Source organism: Cheilinus undulatus, linkage group 20, assembly GCF_018320785.1.
Source record: "Cheilinus undulatus linkage group 20, ASM1832078v1, whole genome shotgun sequence".
NCBI lineage: Eukaryota > Metazoa > Chordata > Actinopteri > Labriformes > Labridae > Cheilinus > Cheilinus undulatus.
Genome location: NC_054884.1, coordinates 32,935,098 through 32,950,043, shown reverse-complemented (window position 1 = coordinate 32,950,043; position 14,946 = coordinate 32,935,098). Strand labels below are relative to the sequence as shown.

At 39.0% G+C, this 14,946-nt stretch overlaps 1 protein-coding gene across 2 annotated transcripts in view; it reads right to left on the bottom strand.

The window, feature by feature from the left end:
- The window catches only part of LOC121528118 (ankyrin-3-like), a 252,631-nt gene that overhangs the window by 213,605 nt on the left and 24,080 nt on the right, over positions 1–14,946 (bottom strand). Inside the window, exon 1 of one of the 2 annotated variants that reach the window (XM_041815297.1) lies at positions 11,148–11,236. The exons of the other annotated variant lie outside the window; for it this stretch is intronic. Within the exon in view, the coding sequence (XP_041671231.1) occupies positions 11,148–11,213 (66 nt within the window). The 5' untranslated portion in view covers positions 11,214–11,236. Of the gene's footprint in view, positions 1–11,147; positions 11,237–14,946 lie in introns of those variants that run through there. 2 annotated transcript variants of the gene reach the window in all.

Here is a 14,946-nt window from a genome sequence, read left to right as displayed (position 1 = left end):
TCTTGAGAAAGTGAGCATTAATGTCAAATGTAGGGTTTTAACACCACTGTCCCAGGGATGTAGCTAGGAAAGAATATCACAAAGGGCCCCCCTTTACCAGCTAGCCAAGCAACAAGTGTTGCATCATTTTTACAAAATAAATCTATAACAACCAGTTCAAATTAATGATTTGTGCCTTTTTGTGTTTGTGTTGTGGCTTTATGCCAGTGATCATCAACTGGCAGCCCGGGGGCCACAGCAGGCCTGCCACAGCTTCCTATCTGGCCCCCAGAAGATTTTTTAAAAAACAGAAAATGTGCAGAGGAAAAATATGTTGTGGTATTTAGGGTATGTTATTTTAAAAAATCTCAATAGGCTGTAAATGTTGGCTTAAAATGGATATTTCGGGATTTTTAAAGTTGTGTCGTATGAGGTACTTAGCTATAATACTGGCATCAGCCGCCAGTGATTTCTGTGAAAGTTGATCCTGTGGTTGTTATGAGCTCAGAGAGATCCGCGGCATAGTGGCAAAATAGACATAATGCTGAAGCTGCATCGTAAATTAGTGCCTGAAACAGAGGGTTTCGACACAGATTACAGTTGACACCTTGGCCCTTACTTGTGTAAAACTCATTAAACTACACAGATTAAACATTCCCATCAACAGCCATTATGGCGCGGATCTCTCTGAGCTCGTGACCCAACTTCAAAAATCATGAAATATCCCTTTAATGTTTGATTCATTTTACAGAAATCCACCCATCAGTAATTATCAGTGAGCATGACGCATGATAAAAACATACTCATGAATTTGTTCTTCATTAAAGCGGCTGTTTTTTTAACCAGGTCAACTTTCCACTTTAGGTACTTTGAGAATTCTATTTTTCCTGCCAGAGAACCACAATAGACTGGTTTCCTGGTTTTCCTGGCCAATCACAACACAACATTTTAAACCACTGATCATCAACTGGCAGCCCGGGGGCCATATCAGGCCCCCAAAGCTTCCTGTCTGGCCCCTGAAAGATTAAATTCAGAAAAGGAGGGAAAGAAGATTTTAAGAGTTTCCTTTTGCTTTAAATGTCTGCAGCTGTTAAATCCATCCCACAAACAATAAACATTGAAACAGTTTTAGAATGACTAACCATTTTTTTTTTTTACAGAAATTTACTGTCAAAATAAGTCGTTATTTAAAAAAATGGTTAAGGTTGGCAGACGTGTTGCAAAAATTGGCAGAAAAAAGTTGTGAAAAGAGGTTAAAATGTGTCAAAAATGGTAAAGGAGGAAAAAGGGAGTAAAAGGTATCAAAAATTGGTTACAAATTACAAAAAACAGTGCAAGAAAGTAAAGAAAAGGGGTTAAAAAGTGGCAAAAATTGATAATAGAGTGGCATAAAGGGGATAAAACATGCAGAAAAAGTGGTTTAAAGGAGTTAAAATCTTTTAAAAATTGGGTAATGAGGCAAAAAGGGCTAAAAGTATCAACAATGGGTTAAAAGTGGGAAAAATGTTTTTAAAGTTGCAAAAGTTTTTGAAAAAATGTAATAAAAGTGGTTAAAAAGTGGCAAAAATGGATAAAAGAGTGGCACAAAGGGGAAAAAAAATCAGGAAAAGTGGTTTAAAAGGGGATAAAATCATGTAAAAAATTGGGTTAAAGAGGCAAAAAGTATCAAAAAGGGGTTAAAAGTGTCAAAATGGGTTAATATTGGTGCTAAAGTAAAAATAGATCTGGTGTTTTGTAAATATGGACAAAGTAACTGAACAACAGTTCAGATCAGGAAGGGCAGAGGAAATCAGGGAGTATAAAGATCTTTTGAAACAGTAGCAAAGAAATAAACAATGCAAGACCTAGAACTCCTCACAACTGAGAATCTAGTGTGACTACCATTAATTTAAATTAATCAGTCTGAGCTAAACTCTGTCTGCAAAAGAGAAAAAACTACAAACTTCACAGCAGAGAAGAAGCATTTAAGTCAAAAGGCAGGTTTTTGTCAACTTCACATAAAGCAGTCACAAAGTTAAAAGAATGAATGACTGATAAAATGGTCACTTACAAATCAAAAACAACAAATAAAAAAGGCCCTTCCTTAAAGAGATAAGCCCCCTGTAATGCTTGGAAATGACTAAAGTATAACCTCGTCTAACTGCTTATTTTCTTCCTGTGCTCTTCTTTTAAATCAGATTGGCAGAGTGCTGAAGCTTCCACTCCATGCCTATTGAAAGCATTGACAGTATTGACATTAGAGAGGGTGTGGGTTGGAAATGACTGAACGTGGGCAGTCATGTTACATAAGCATTCGTCCACTTCTCTCAGTAAAACAGCACAAAAACACTGATACATCAAGCATATATGTGCTGCTCACCTCCCTCTACCAGATGGGATGTTTTTATTCAAGTGGAGCCGTAATTATTGGGAGGCAGAGAGCTGCTTCTGTGGGCTGGTCACTGTGAGAAAAACATCACATACTTCAGACAGAATCACATACTGTGACTTTGGTGGATATACCATGCTTTATTTAGGATTTAGATCCTAATTACACACAAATAGGCTCTCTCATAAATTGAGTTCTGTTGATTTTTATTAACAAAGTTGAGCAGATGGAAGATTTTGTTTTGCATTCAGGGGCCATCTACACCTCCACTCTCCTCTGAGGTATTCCTTGTTGGATGTGGTGTGTCTCAAAGGATCGTCTGTACCCGTCTTCCTGTTCCCCTCATCGGTTACAAGACTCAACCAGACGGGCTTTGAGTTACATGGTAAAAATGTAAAATGCATACCAGCCCGTTCATACTGTACACTGAGAGCAGGGCGTGGCTGATATATCAGTGTGTTTTCATCCACTTAGATATTTTCCTCCTGATAATGCTCAGATTTCCATCTCCACGTTAAATATTTAGCTGTGTTTAATTTCTCTCTACCTGATGACTAACGTCCACGGCTCTGAGCTGGTTCTCTCACTTCCTCCCTCTCCCAGCAGGCCTTTGGTTGTCATAGTAACATCTATTAACACACCTGCTAAGAGCTCAGGTCCCCAGAGTCTCTCTCTCTCTCTCTCTCTCTCTCTCTCTCTCTCTCTCTCTCTCCATTTGTCTGATATTCACCGAGGACTTCTGGCATGTAATTACAGCTATGGGAGGCAGAGAGGGACAAAAATATAAGAGGTATGATGCGTCATCATGTGTCATATTTTTGTCTTTGAATCTCTGGAGCTTTTTTACTGTGCTGACGAATGTTTGGGCCGATTCTTACAGTAAGTCTAAGATTTATAGTGAAATAGTTAAGAATGCTGCTTAAGATCTAACCTTTTATGAATATACCCACAATACCTCTGTAAAAACACACGAGCAATTACAAACCATTTAACCATCTTTTAAGAAAGATACCCAATAAGAATTAGCTTTACACAATGGAACTTTAAGCACTTTATTGCATGATCTCCATTCTTAGACGTGTTTTCATCCACTGAGAGGACACCCTGCCCAGCAGAAGACAACCCTAGAGGGCCATTTTATAATGTAACGTCCATTTAAAACACAACCTAGAGACACTTTGTCATATGCTGTCCACACAGAGGGCACTTAAGAGGTTACTTTGCCGAGTTTTGTCTAGTCAGAGGCAGTGTTTGGAAGGGCTGGGCAATTAATCGCATGAGATAAAATCAAAATATTGCTTTAACTTGAAATTCGTCAAAATACCAGTTTAATACTTTCATTTTTTGCAGCAGCAGATATTTTATGCACATTTTGCAAACATTCATGTGTCACTGTTTTTAGAATGGTTTAAATAAAATGTCCTTTTCATGTTTTATGTATTCTTTTCTTAATCAAAACAAGTGACGTTAAAGTTATAATCCCCATTCAATAAAACAACTGATCTCAAATTTGTAACATGAACAGCAATAATTGCAATTAGATATATTTTTTAATCATTCTGCCCATGTTCATTCTATCTTATACTGACAAGGCTTAGTGTTAGTTCATGTAAGTCATACCTCTAGCCATGATTGGCTGACAGCCAGCTGACACCAATTACTGCCTCCCGCAGCCAATCACAGCTCTTCCTCTCAACACAACAGTCCATTTAAATATGACGCATTCCTCACTAATCCGTGCTTGCATCAATGCTGATGCAAAGCTTCACCTCTTCCACCCCAGCCTCCTCCTTTATAACTCAAAGCTTGTTGCTCCCTCCTATTCAGATTCATAATACTACATGGATTAATTGATTCTGAATAATTTTCATTGTTTTCAATGTATACTGTCATAAATGCATCTGTCCATATAGGAGTTTCTATCTACGCACTTCCTGGAGAGTTAAAACATGCTGTTTGACTAACCCAGGATGCATCTCTAGAGCAGAGCTTTCTCCGCCAAGTAAAACTGTTGTAGATCCATTTTGCAATAAAATGGTTAAATATATGATGAGAGTAATCCTAACTATACAAAGATTATAATATTGAATGATTTATTGCTTGAATTTGTTGAAAAATGCACAAGATAAGGAACCTAATAATAATCACAAGTCAAGTAATCCATTACCCATTGTTAGTTACTTTGTAAAAATGTAATGAGTTACAGTACTTAGTTAATCACAGCTAAAAGTAACTAACTACATTACTTTGCATTACTGTATCACCTGAGCTTTTCTGTAACTTAATTTCCAATAAAAATACAATACTAAACCTGACATATTCCCACATTAGTATCATGATGTAATGGCACTATTTCATGCTGTAAATGGCGTAAGTATACGTGAGTGAAGTCAACACAAGTGATGTTAAAAGACAGGATCTAGTGCAGGGGTCGCAACCTGTGGCTCTTTAGCCCCTCCTTGGCAGCTCTCTGCAGCTATGGCAGGAAAATGAAATTAAACATGTATATTTCATTTCTAATGCTATATTGAGAAATGTGTGCATGTGTGTTAACGTGGAGCTGTCCGCGGTGCTGACTGACATCTGCCACTTGTAGACTCTACTCTCCTGGATATGTTGAGTGATTGTCGTGATTTCTTCAGTATTTCCTTTGAGGCAAAGACTTTGATATTGATTGCATCACCTTCATTGTGAGGTTCGAATGTGTTGTTTGTGGCTCTTCAAAGTTTTTCTGGGAGGGGGTATGGGCAAAAATTGTTCCAACAGAAAAGGTTGCCAACCTCTGCTATAGACCATCCCTAAGTGACTAGCTCAGATGTTAACTTTACTCATGGTGCACAGGTTTCTAACATAAAAAAAAAAACAATAATCCACCAGAAACATGAGAAGTACTCCAGACTGATGCTGAATAATCGCCACTGTCAAATAAATTCAACAATGAAGACCATTTCACTCAGAATGGAGTTAAAATTACACATTTTGAGCTACACAACTCTGAAAAGTTTAACACTGAAATATCAATACTCCGGCCTTTACTGTGTAACTTTGACCTCTGGGACTTTCTCTGTTAAGATGTACTGTTTTGGCTTTAATGCTTTTATATGGACAGGACAGAAGAGAGAGGAAATCCAGGACAGAGAGTAGGGAATGATACATAAGGAAGGAGCTGCAAGTCAAACTTGAACTACAGGGCACAACCTAACCATAAGGCCAATCTGTGCACCAAATATTTAAGACTTGATCTCCAAATTTTAACCAGTTTATCTTTGAGTCTAAGTTAACATTTCTACAAAATTTGAAGATATTCCTCCTTGGTGTTTATGGAATATAACGTTCAAGAGATGAACAACCCCAAAACATGAAGCCTAATGCAGAGTGAGGAAGACGTATTGAGAAGGTAATAAAGAAAGTCTGACTAATGGTTTGATAAAATGTCATAATGGTTTCAGGAAGCAGGTAACAGTATACCTACATTAGAAATGGTTGGATTGCTTTATAACACAAACTTTTATTGACATGTGGGCTCCAGAATTCAACTGTAACAGAATTCCTCACAACTCACACTGTTCTCACCTTCAACACCCACATGATCCAGGCTTTCTGTCTCTTTTTGTACTGTGGTGGTTTCCCCCGGCTGCTCTCTCATATAAACTGCCTGTTGTCATTCATATACTGTTTTTACTGTTTCAGTCTGTGCTAGCAGGAGAAAAAGCAGAAACACTTTATCTTTCAGTTTCCCTGATCTCTCATTTTATCTTGTCTCCTTTAATAGCCTTCCTCCTCTTCACTCTCTGCCCACCCTTCTCTTCATCTGCCTCCTTGCTTCCTCCCTCAAATAGAGCCATCAAACTCCTCTTTCGTCTCCTTTCTTTCACCCCACACTTGCTTCTTTCATGCTACTTTCTCTCCTCTGCTCTCCCCTTTTTTATTCCTGTCTCTTCTTCACAAGATCACAGCGATACGACAGCCATCCCTCCTCGCCATCTCGCGAAAGAACCTGAGAACCGTCTCCCTTCCTGTCTTCTTTGAGCATCACTCTCTCCTCTTTGCTTTTGTCTCCACTCCCTGTTCTCTTCCTCCCCACCCGCTTTGACTCCTCCTCTAATTTTCTGGTCCTTTCTCTCCGTCTCTCTCTCCTCGCCTATTTGCATCCTTCAAACACAAAAAGAAGCATTAATCTCTGTACCAATTAAAGCCAAACATATAGAGACATAAACCCTGAAAGTAGAGGACATAGCATCAGTATAGAACGATGTAGTTCATCATGCACGCCGTATATTGCATTCTTTGTCTGCTGGAAGCCGAAGCACCTGTTACTCTTAATAAACAGAGAAGACTACAGAGTGTATGTATGTGTGAACGTGCAGGGAGGCCATTAAGAACAGCTGACTAAACACAAAGCTGGATCTTATAGAATAAAGGTGCTTAGCCAGCAGCCTTTTCACAGCAACATAAGCTTTCCAAAGTAATATACACATATTGCAAAGGCACAGCAATTCACAGAAACACGGCAGCAGCTTGGATCAGGATATTCAAGAGTTCACACTCCTAGATGCAGGGATGGGTATCACAGTTATAAAACTGACTCATTCTGGATGTACAGCCAGACTCTGGTTCTTTCATAAATCATCCAGAATTTCAATCTGAATTTTGTAGAATTTTATGTAGAGTCATCCTGTGTGAATTTACACTATATGGACAAAAGTTTTTGGATGGCTGACCCAATTTGGTCCTTTCAACCACTTTCTGATTCTTAATAGTTAATGGTTTTGCCTGTGTTAATGCTAATGACATGAGATTTTCCAAAGGTAATGGTATGGATCAAGGTTTAAAATTGCAACCTCACCTCTCATCAAGTTGTACGTACTAAAGGTCCCAAAGGTCCTAAGTGTGAGTTTTTGATATAAACCTGTCCTGCTCAAAATATAATAATGCAACAGAATCAATGTTGTTGGAATCTACTGAAATATACAAGGCTCTAATAACTTTACCCCAAAAATTCCACTCTGCAATTCATATTTTAGATTTTGTGTTTTTCTTGTTGAAAAAGGGGGGGCTATTATATAAAAAAATGGCATAAAAAAGTACAAAACAAAAAAAAAAAAAAAAAAAGTGAATAAAAAGTGTATAGTTGTGATTAGGGCTGAAGTTGATCAAAGCTTTGAAAGTGAAAAAAAATATCAATTCATATGATTTTTGTGGCACTTTTCCTGAAGGGATCTGTTTGGGTCCCAAGGGTCCTAAGTGTGAAGTTTTTTTTTTTTTTTGGTTGAACATGGAGCAGCTGTAACAGCATCCACTCCTCTTGGAAGGCTTTCCAGGAGTGTTTCTGTAGGAATTTATGCCCATTCATTCTGTAGAGCATTTACGAGGTCAGGCACTGAAAAGTGCTCAATGGAGTTGAGGTCAGGGCTCTGTGTGTGCCAGGCAACTTCTTTGACACTAAAATCATCAAACCATGTCTTTATAGCCCTTGCTTTGTGCACTGGGGCACAGTCATGTTGGGATAGAAAAAGGCCTTTCCCAAACTGTTGCCACAAAGTTGGAAGCATAACTTTGTCCAAAATGTCTTGGTATCCTGAAGCATTACAACTGGCTTAGGGTTAGGGTTAGGGTTAGGGTTAGGGTACCCTTACATTAATGCCAGTGGAAGTTCAGACACCTTCAGCACTGGCGCCTTAGCAGTCGTTGACCCTGCTATGAGATTTTATGTGGTCTTTCACTTATTGGCTGAGTTGCTGCTGTTCCTAAATGCTTCCAATATCTGATATTACTTACATTTGACTGTGGAATATCCAGCAGGGCAGAAATTTCCCAAATCGTCTTACAGCAAAGGTGGCATCCATCACAGTACCACACTTTAAAACCATGGGAAACCAAAGACATGAGGACAATTTCAAACAAGTTTTCATCTTTATTCCTCTGAACGCACAAACAAGACCACTCAGCCAGACCATCTGGTCACTAAAGACCACACACCTGCCGACCTGCCAACAACCTCAGGGAACAACGTGACTTCAGAAAACAAACAAACAAACAAACACTGATGTCTGTTAATTCTCTCTAGCTGTCCCTCCGCAACAGGCTTTCCTTGTATGCGTTACAGGTGGTGCAGCAAAGATAACGAAAAAGGGAAATAATCAGGATGAAATCCTGGCTGGAATGATGGTACAGCTGTGTTTATGGTTGTGAGCTGTGAAAGTACCTATGATCTGGCCAGTGACACAACCCCATCTGCTTGCTTGTGGGTGCTCTTTCAGAGGCACTACGACCTAGAATTGTAAATATCAAACATGTTTGATATTTACTTCTTTGAGTGTGCCTTATAGCCTATACCAGCGGTTCTCAACCTTTTCAGCCCATGACCGCAAAGATGAAGATGCCAGAGACCAGGGACCCCCATTCTACCTGAAGGTGGTTGAACACAACCATGCACACTCAAGAATAGCCATGAGCAGAGAAGGTCGCCCATAAGGGGGGACAAATTGGAGAGCTTTTAGGGGCCCAGTCAAACTGGGGCACCATGGAGTTCAGCAAAACCATGGTCAATTGTGAAGTTAAATGTAAATGCCTTTTCTTAAAAACAGAATTAAAATGGGTTAAAAGTGGCAAAAAATGGTGTAAAAGGTGGTAAACAGGCTTTTGAAAGTACCAGAAATGGATTACAATGACAAAAATTAGAAAAAAGTTGGCAAAAAATGAGCAAAAAAGTGGTAAAAGGGATTAAAAAGTGGCAAAAGTGGGTGGAAAATTTGGTGGAATGAGAAGAAAAGTTTGTTGAGCTGGCAAAAATTGGTCAACTGAGACAGAAAAATTGGCAGAAATAGATTAAACTGGCAAAAAGGGCGTAACAAATAGTGAACTGTGGTTAAAATGGATAAAATAGGGCATAGAAAGTGGTACAAGCAATTAAAGAGTTGCAATAGTGGGTGGAAAATTTGATGAAATGTAGGAAAAGTTGGTTTAAACTGGCAAAATGGGCTGACTGAGGCAGAAAATAGGCAAAAAATGGCAGAAATTGGTTAAACTGACAAAAGCAGGCCTTACAATAAATGATGTGTGGTTAAAACGGGCAAAAATAGGCATAAAAAGAAATAAAAGGGGTTAATAGTGTCAATAATCGGTTAACAGAGGCAAAATAGGCAGAAAGTGGCAAGAAAAGGTTTAGAAGTGGCAAAAAAAAGGCAGAAAAAGTGTTGGAAGGGGTCTAAAATTGTAAAAAATGGGTTTTGAGTGGCAAAAATGTGTTAAAATTGTCCAAATTGGTAGGAAAAAGTGATGAAAGCTGGTTAAAATTTGGCAAAATTGGTGTAAAGTGGCAAATGTGTCATTCAAAAAATATTCTTATTTTTTAAAGGTACCTGGAGACCCCCTCTCAGTGTCTCAGAGCCCCAATGGGGACCCAACCCCCGCGTTGAGAACCCCTGGCCTATACCATGATGACTTTATTCTTTTTTTTCTTTTGTAAATACATGTCTGATGTTTATGAAAAAACAATCACTTGAAATTAAATCGACATTTTGGATAGCTGTGAGTATCTTTACTGTGGATAGACCTTCCTCCATCACAGCCTAACACCAAGGAGCCACTTCACCATCACTAAAATAAGTCAAAATATCCTCAATCTAAGGCAGAAACGAGACAGCCTTTCCATCATCTCATCCCCAATACATCAACCACCACTCATTCTGTTTTCTCCAGATCCTCCTTCTGGTAGGGATGTGTTTTGGCGGCATAAACAACAGCCAAACACACACATCGACACACACAAACTCCACCCACTCAGCCAGACAGCCGGCTAATGTAGAGCCAATAAATCCTAAAGCACAGTAAAACCCATTTTAATCATCCAGCAGGATTTTTTCTGCTTTATCATCACGACTAATATCAGAGCACGTCATGATGTCATGGTGCACGATGCCGCTGTGGGATCATCACAGCTGTGACTCAAAGGGACATTTTTCTTTCAGTTAAAGTGAGGGGCAAATTCAATGCCCCTTTCTCGAGTCTGTGACCTTGTCTTGCTTTCACCTCCTGTCCTACTTCTCCTCCTCACCTCTCTAACCTTTCCCCCCCCTCTGGGCACGTCTCGCTCCATCATCTTCCTCCCCGTTCGCTTCCTTAATCCCGTTATACCTCCCATTTCCAAGCTTTTATTTCTGTTTGACATCTGATCTCTCTTTTGTTTCTCCCCCTGCGCTCCGCTCCCACTGGGAACATTAGTAGGTTTACAGGTGCTTTTGGTGCTGCTGGGTTGAACAAATGCTCTGCTTTCTAAAAGATAAAAATGTGGATGATATCATGAGAAAAGCAAGGGAAATAGGTGGAAGTCAACCAGAAAAAACATCATTTTAAGCTCTGAATGAGCTATCTTAGAAGGCAAAACATACAAAGCACACATTTTATCCAAAAAAATATAATACTTAAAGTGAAGAAACAATGATTATTCAGAGAATAAATGCTCAAAAAAGCATTTGCATCCCTGCTATGACTTGACAATGCTTTGTCATCGAATGGCTAGTTAACAAAAGCAACAGCAACCTCACAAAGAGCAGCTCTACATCAACAACATGTATAATTATTAAACTTTCAGAGGCTATTTTAATGATTTAAGCACCCAAAAATCATCCCCTTATTTCAAATATGGCATTTCCTTTTAAAAGATCCTACTAATTTAGTGCCTTACAATTAAAGACCCTCTCACATTATGTCTAAGAACAAAGATTGGGTTTGTGTTGAGCTGAAGCAGCCGCTCCATGTTGTTTACAATCCACAAAGTCAGATTAAATGACTCTTTTACCTTCTTTCCTTTCTTCTTGCGATGAGCAGACTTCCCCGTCCCTTTCTCTTTAACCTCCTCGCTCATCTCAGCAGCTGCCACGCTCTCAGTCCCAAACAGCTGTGTTAGAGTCCAAAAAAAAAGCTTGTTTTCTTGTTTTAATCCAGCATGGATGAGCAGAGAAGAGTGAAGTGGCAGCCACTCTCTACGCTCATAGCCACCAACAACTCGCTCAGCTGCTCACACCCACTTTTACACACACACACACACAAACACACAGTCCAGAGAGAAGCCAACAAGGCTGCCCGATGGCTGCAGCGATGGAGAGACGCACATTCTGGCTCTTTCTCTCTCTCTGTTGTTCCTTCTCTCACTCAGATGTACAAACACTCTTCACATGTACCTGTCCGTGGCTTTGGTCGACGCCCACACGCTCCACAAGTGAGAGCTGAGCAGCAACAAGCTACGGGGGCTCGAATATTAATAGCAATCAATATCAGCTGTTCACCTGCTCCTGTGTAGAGAGATGGTTTATATCTTCACCTACTTCACCAGACAGGAAATTCACTTTATTTGACTATTTATACCTCATGGATAAAGGGTTCTTTTCAAGACTGGAAACACAAAATGTCTGCTTGTTTTCCTTCTGGATCACTGAAGTGAAGAGACAGATGACTCAAAGACAAGATCATAAATAAGCTTCTCAGGAGGAAGCTAGGACTGAAAAATCACATTACAAGAGAGACTATTTGATCTTTAAGTATTCTATGATGACACCAATATAGAGTACTGTGCAGAACTTTAACTGGAGCTGAAGGTAAGGCGTCATCAGGCAGGGAAGGATTGACACAACCCCAGCAGTGCTCTGGATGTCCTTGCATGTTACCTGGGGTATAAGAAAATATCCTGTTAAAGAAACAACAAAGTCCTCACCTTTAGGGCAGAGCAAGGGGTGGATGTGAGGAGTTAGCATAGCCTCAGGTGTGGGTATTCAAACTATGGCAGGGGGGTCAAATACCACCTGCGGCCCATTTTTGAATGGCCCGCAGCAAATTTGAGAAATAAAATGGAATATGGCCCACATTTGAACATGAAGCTTGTGCTTTGCTTGGATTTCATAGTTTTAGCACAAGGCAGTGCTACCATGCTAATTCTGTAAACAAACATTTTGACAAGAAGAATTTATTGACATGTTTCTGAAACTAAATTGAGACAATCTTGTAAATGGCAAACGTATCGACAACCAATACAAAACATGATTTTTAACTCCGTGTTGGACTAGCAGTGGCAGCCGGGACTGAAAAGGGCCCTCAAAGTCTGATTGGCCTCCCCCAAAATCCTGAAAATGTTTTGCTATTTGCCTTGTCAGCTATTAACTAGCCATTTGGGCATACTCGATCACTTTTTAACCTCTTTTTACTTCTTAATCTGGCAATTTTTGTAACTTTTTCCTTCTTTTAACCCATTTTGTCACCTTTATGCCCAGTTTTTCCTCTTTATGCCATTTATTGGCACATTTTTTCCACATTTAACCATTTTTTTCCTCCTTTTGTCCATTTTTCCAGTTTTAACTCACATTGGCTTTTTTTAACTCCTGTTTAATACTTTATGTGGCAATGTCAGCATTTTTTTTCCTTATTAACCGATGTATAAAAAATTTTGGCCCATTTTTAAAATATCTATCCAATTTTTACATCATTTAACCCATCTCCCCCAGTTTTAACTAATTTTTGCATTTTTTGCCCCCAACCCATTTTTATTTCTTTACTAGGCCATTTTTGTTACTTTTTGCTACTTTTGACATTTTTTTTTCAACTTTTTTTGCCCATTTTTGTCTCTTTAACCCATTTTTGCCAATTTTTGGCCCCTTTCTCACACATTTAACCAATTCCTTCATAATCAAGCCAATTTTTCTAGCTTTAATTCATTTTTGCCTGTTTTTAACTCACTAACTTTTCTACTTAATCTGGCAATTTCAGCAACTTTTTTCCTCTTTAACCAATTTTTTGGCCCATGTTCACCACACTGAACTAATTTTTTCATCTTTCTGTCAATTTTTCCCAATTTTAACTAATTTTTCCATCTTTTCAACCCATTTTTATTTCTTAATATACCAATTTTTGCAATATTTTGCTACTTTTAACATATATTCAATAGTTTTTATGCTCATTTTTGTCTCTTTGACCAATTTATACTAATTTTGGCCCATTTTGCCAACCTTAATCAATTTCTTTGACACCATTTAACCACTTTCCACCCATGTTTGTGCCTTATGTTCCCTTAATATTTCCTTCTACTAATTTCCTGGCATCCTTTTATTCATACACTACATAAAATAAAGGTTATCACATATTACCCATGCCCGTACCATTAAAATTATATTATTATATTTTCTACTCATTGTTCAACATTTTTGCGGGTCACCAGTCAGGTACCCTTGGTGCAAAACTTCACCTTGTGGTGAATCCTTAGCTCCCTACATGCCTAAAACTTGTGCCAATAACTTTATAAGTTGCAAATGAGACTGACTGGCCAAATTCCACGTCTGTCATCAGGTGGATCCATCTTGAAAAGCTTCCAGCTGAGACGCTTCTTCCTGGTCAGAAAATGACTGGACTGTAATCCTGGTCAGTGATTCAGATATAAACAATGCAACTCCCTACACTCACCCCTGATTGAACCTCTGCCACAGCTAAGCTAATTCAATGATAAACTGTTATTTCTGTCAAGAACTTCACAATAAAAGTCCCTAGTTGTTATGTTGTTTGAATACTTTGATTGTGAAAAGCCATATCAAAAGTATTAGGTGTTTTAAGGAGCAGCTAAACTAAACTCAGCAGGAGAGAAATGAAACTTCAAACCACACAGATTCAATTATAAACTACAACCTATAAACTACTAATGAGTTGAAGTGTCTGCGCATGCATGAGTGGGTTTATACTAACAGTGAGTGAAACAGAATGTATTATGAAATCAGATTCTTGGAGACCAATATTACACACTTAAGGATCTAATGTAGTAGTACAGAGGCATAATGACAGCAGAGCATTGTGGTGGCTCTGTTGTGGAATCACAATAAAATGGACTAATGAGTGTAAACTACACACGGTTTTCATGGTCTGAAATGTGCCGCCCACCTCCGTTGCCCCCTATCTTTTTTTTAACTGAGGTGTCTTTTCATACTGGGGAGAAAAGATGCTAAGAAGTGCCATCACCTTCTGGCCTCTGCTGCTCTAGGCACCCAAAATCCTTTGCTTGTGGCTCACATCCACTCAAGGCACCAGCCAGAATGTTTTGGTAATTTCAAAACAGGTTTTCTCCTTTAATGGGTGAAATTCACTTCAGACATGGCTGCAACCTGCCTGAGGCTAACATCATGCTGTAAAGGGACATCAAGTACAAGCACTTATATCCACTCATTCAGCCCCATACACAGCGGGAGAGGGCGGGGCTACATGAAACATGTTTGAACCTTTAGTGACAAATAAATCAGCTAAAATCAGAATCACCCCATCAGCGTGAACACAAAGCTGAGAACAACAAACTCAGACCATCTTTGAGCTATTACTCTTAACAGGAAGTCATTTCATAATAGACAGTGCCTATGAAAAGTATTTCCCCCCTTGGGTTGTTTTACCCTTTCATTGATTTTTTTTATGCCAAAGTGAAAACAGATTTCTAAAAAGTAATTTCAACAAGTTAAATAACTGCATAAACATTTACCCCCTTCAAGTCTTTATTTAGTAGATGCACCTTTGACTGCAATCACAGCACTGAGTCTGTGTGGATATCAGGTTGTACAGGGAACGAGCATGAACAG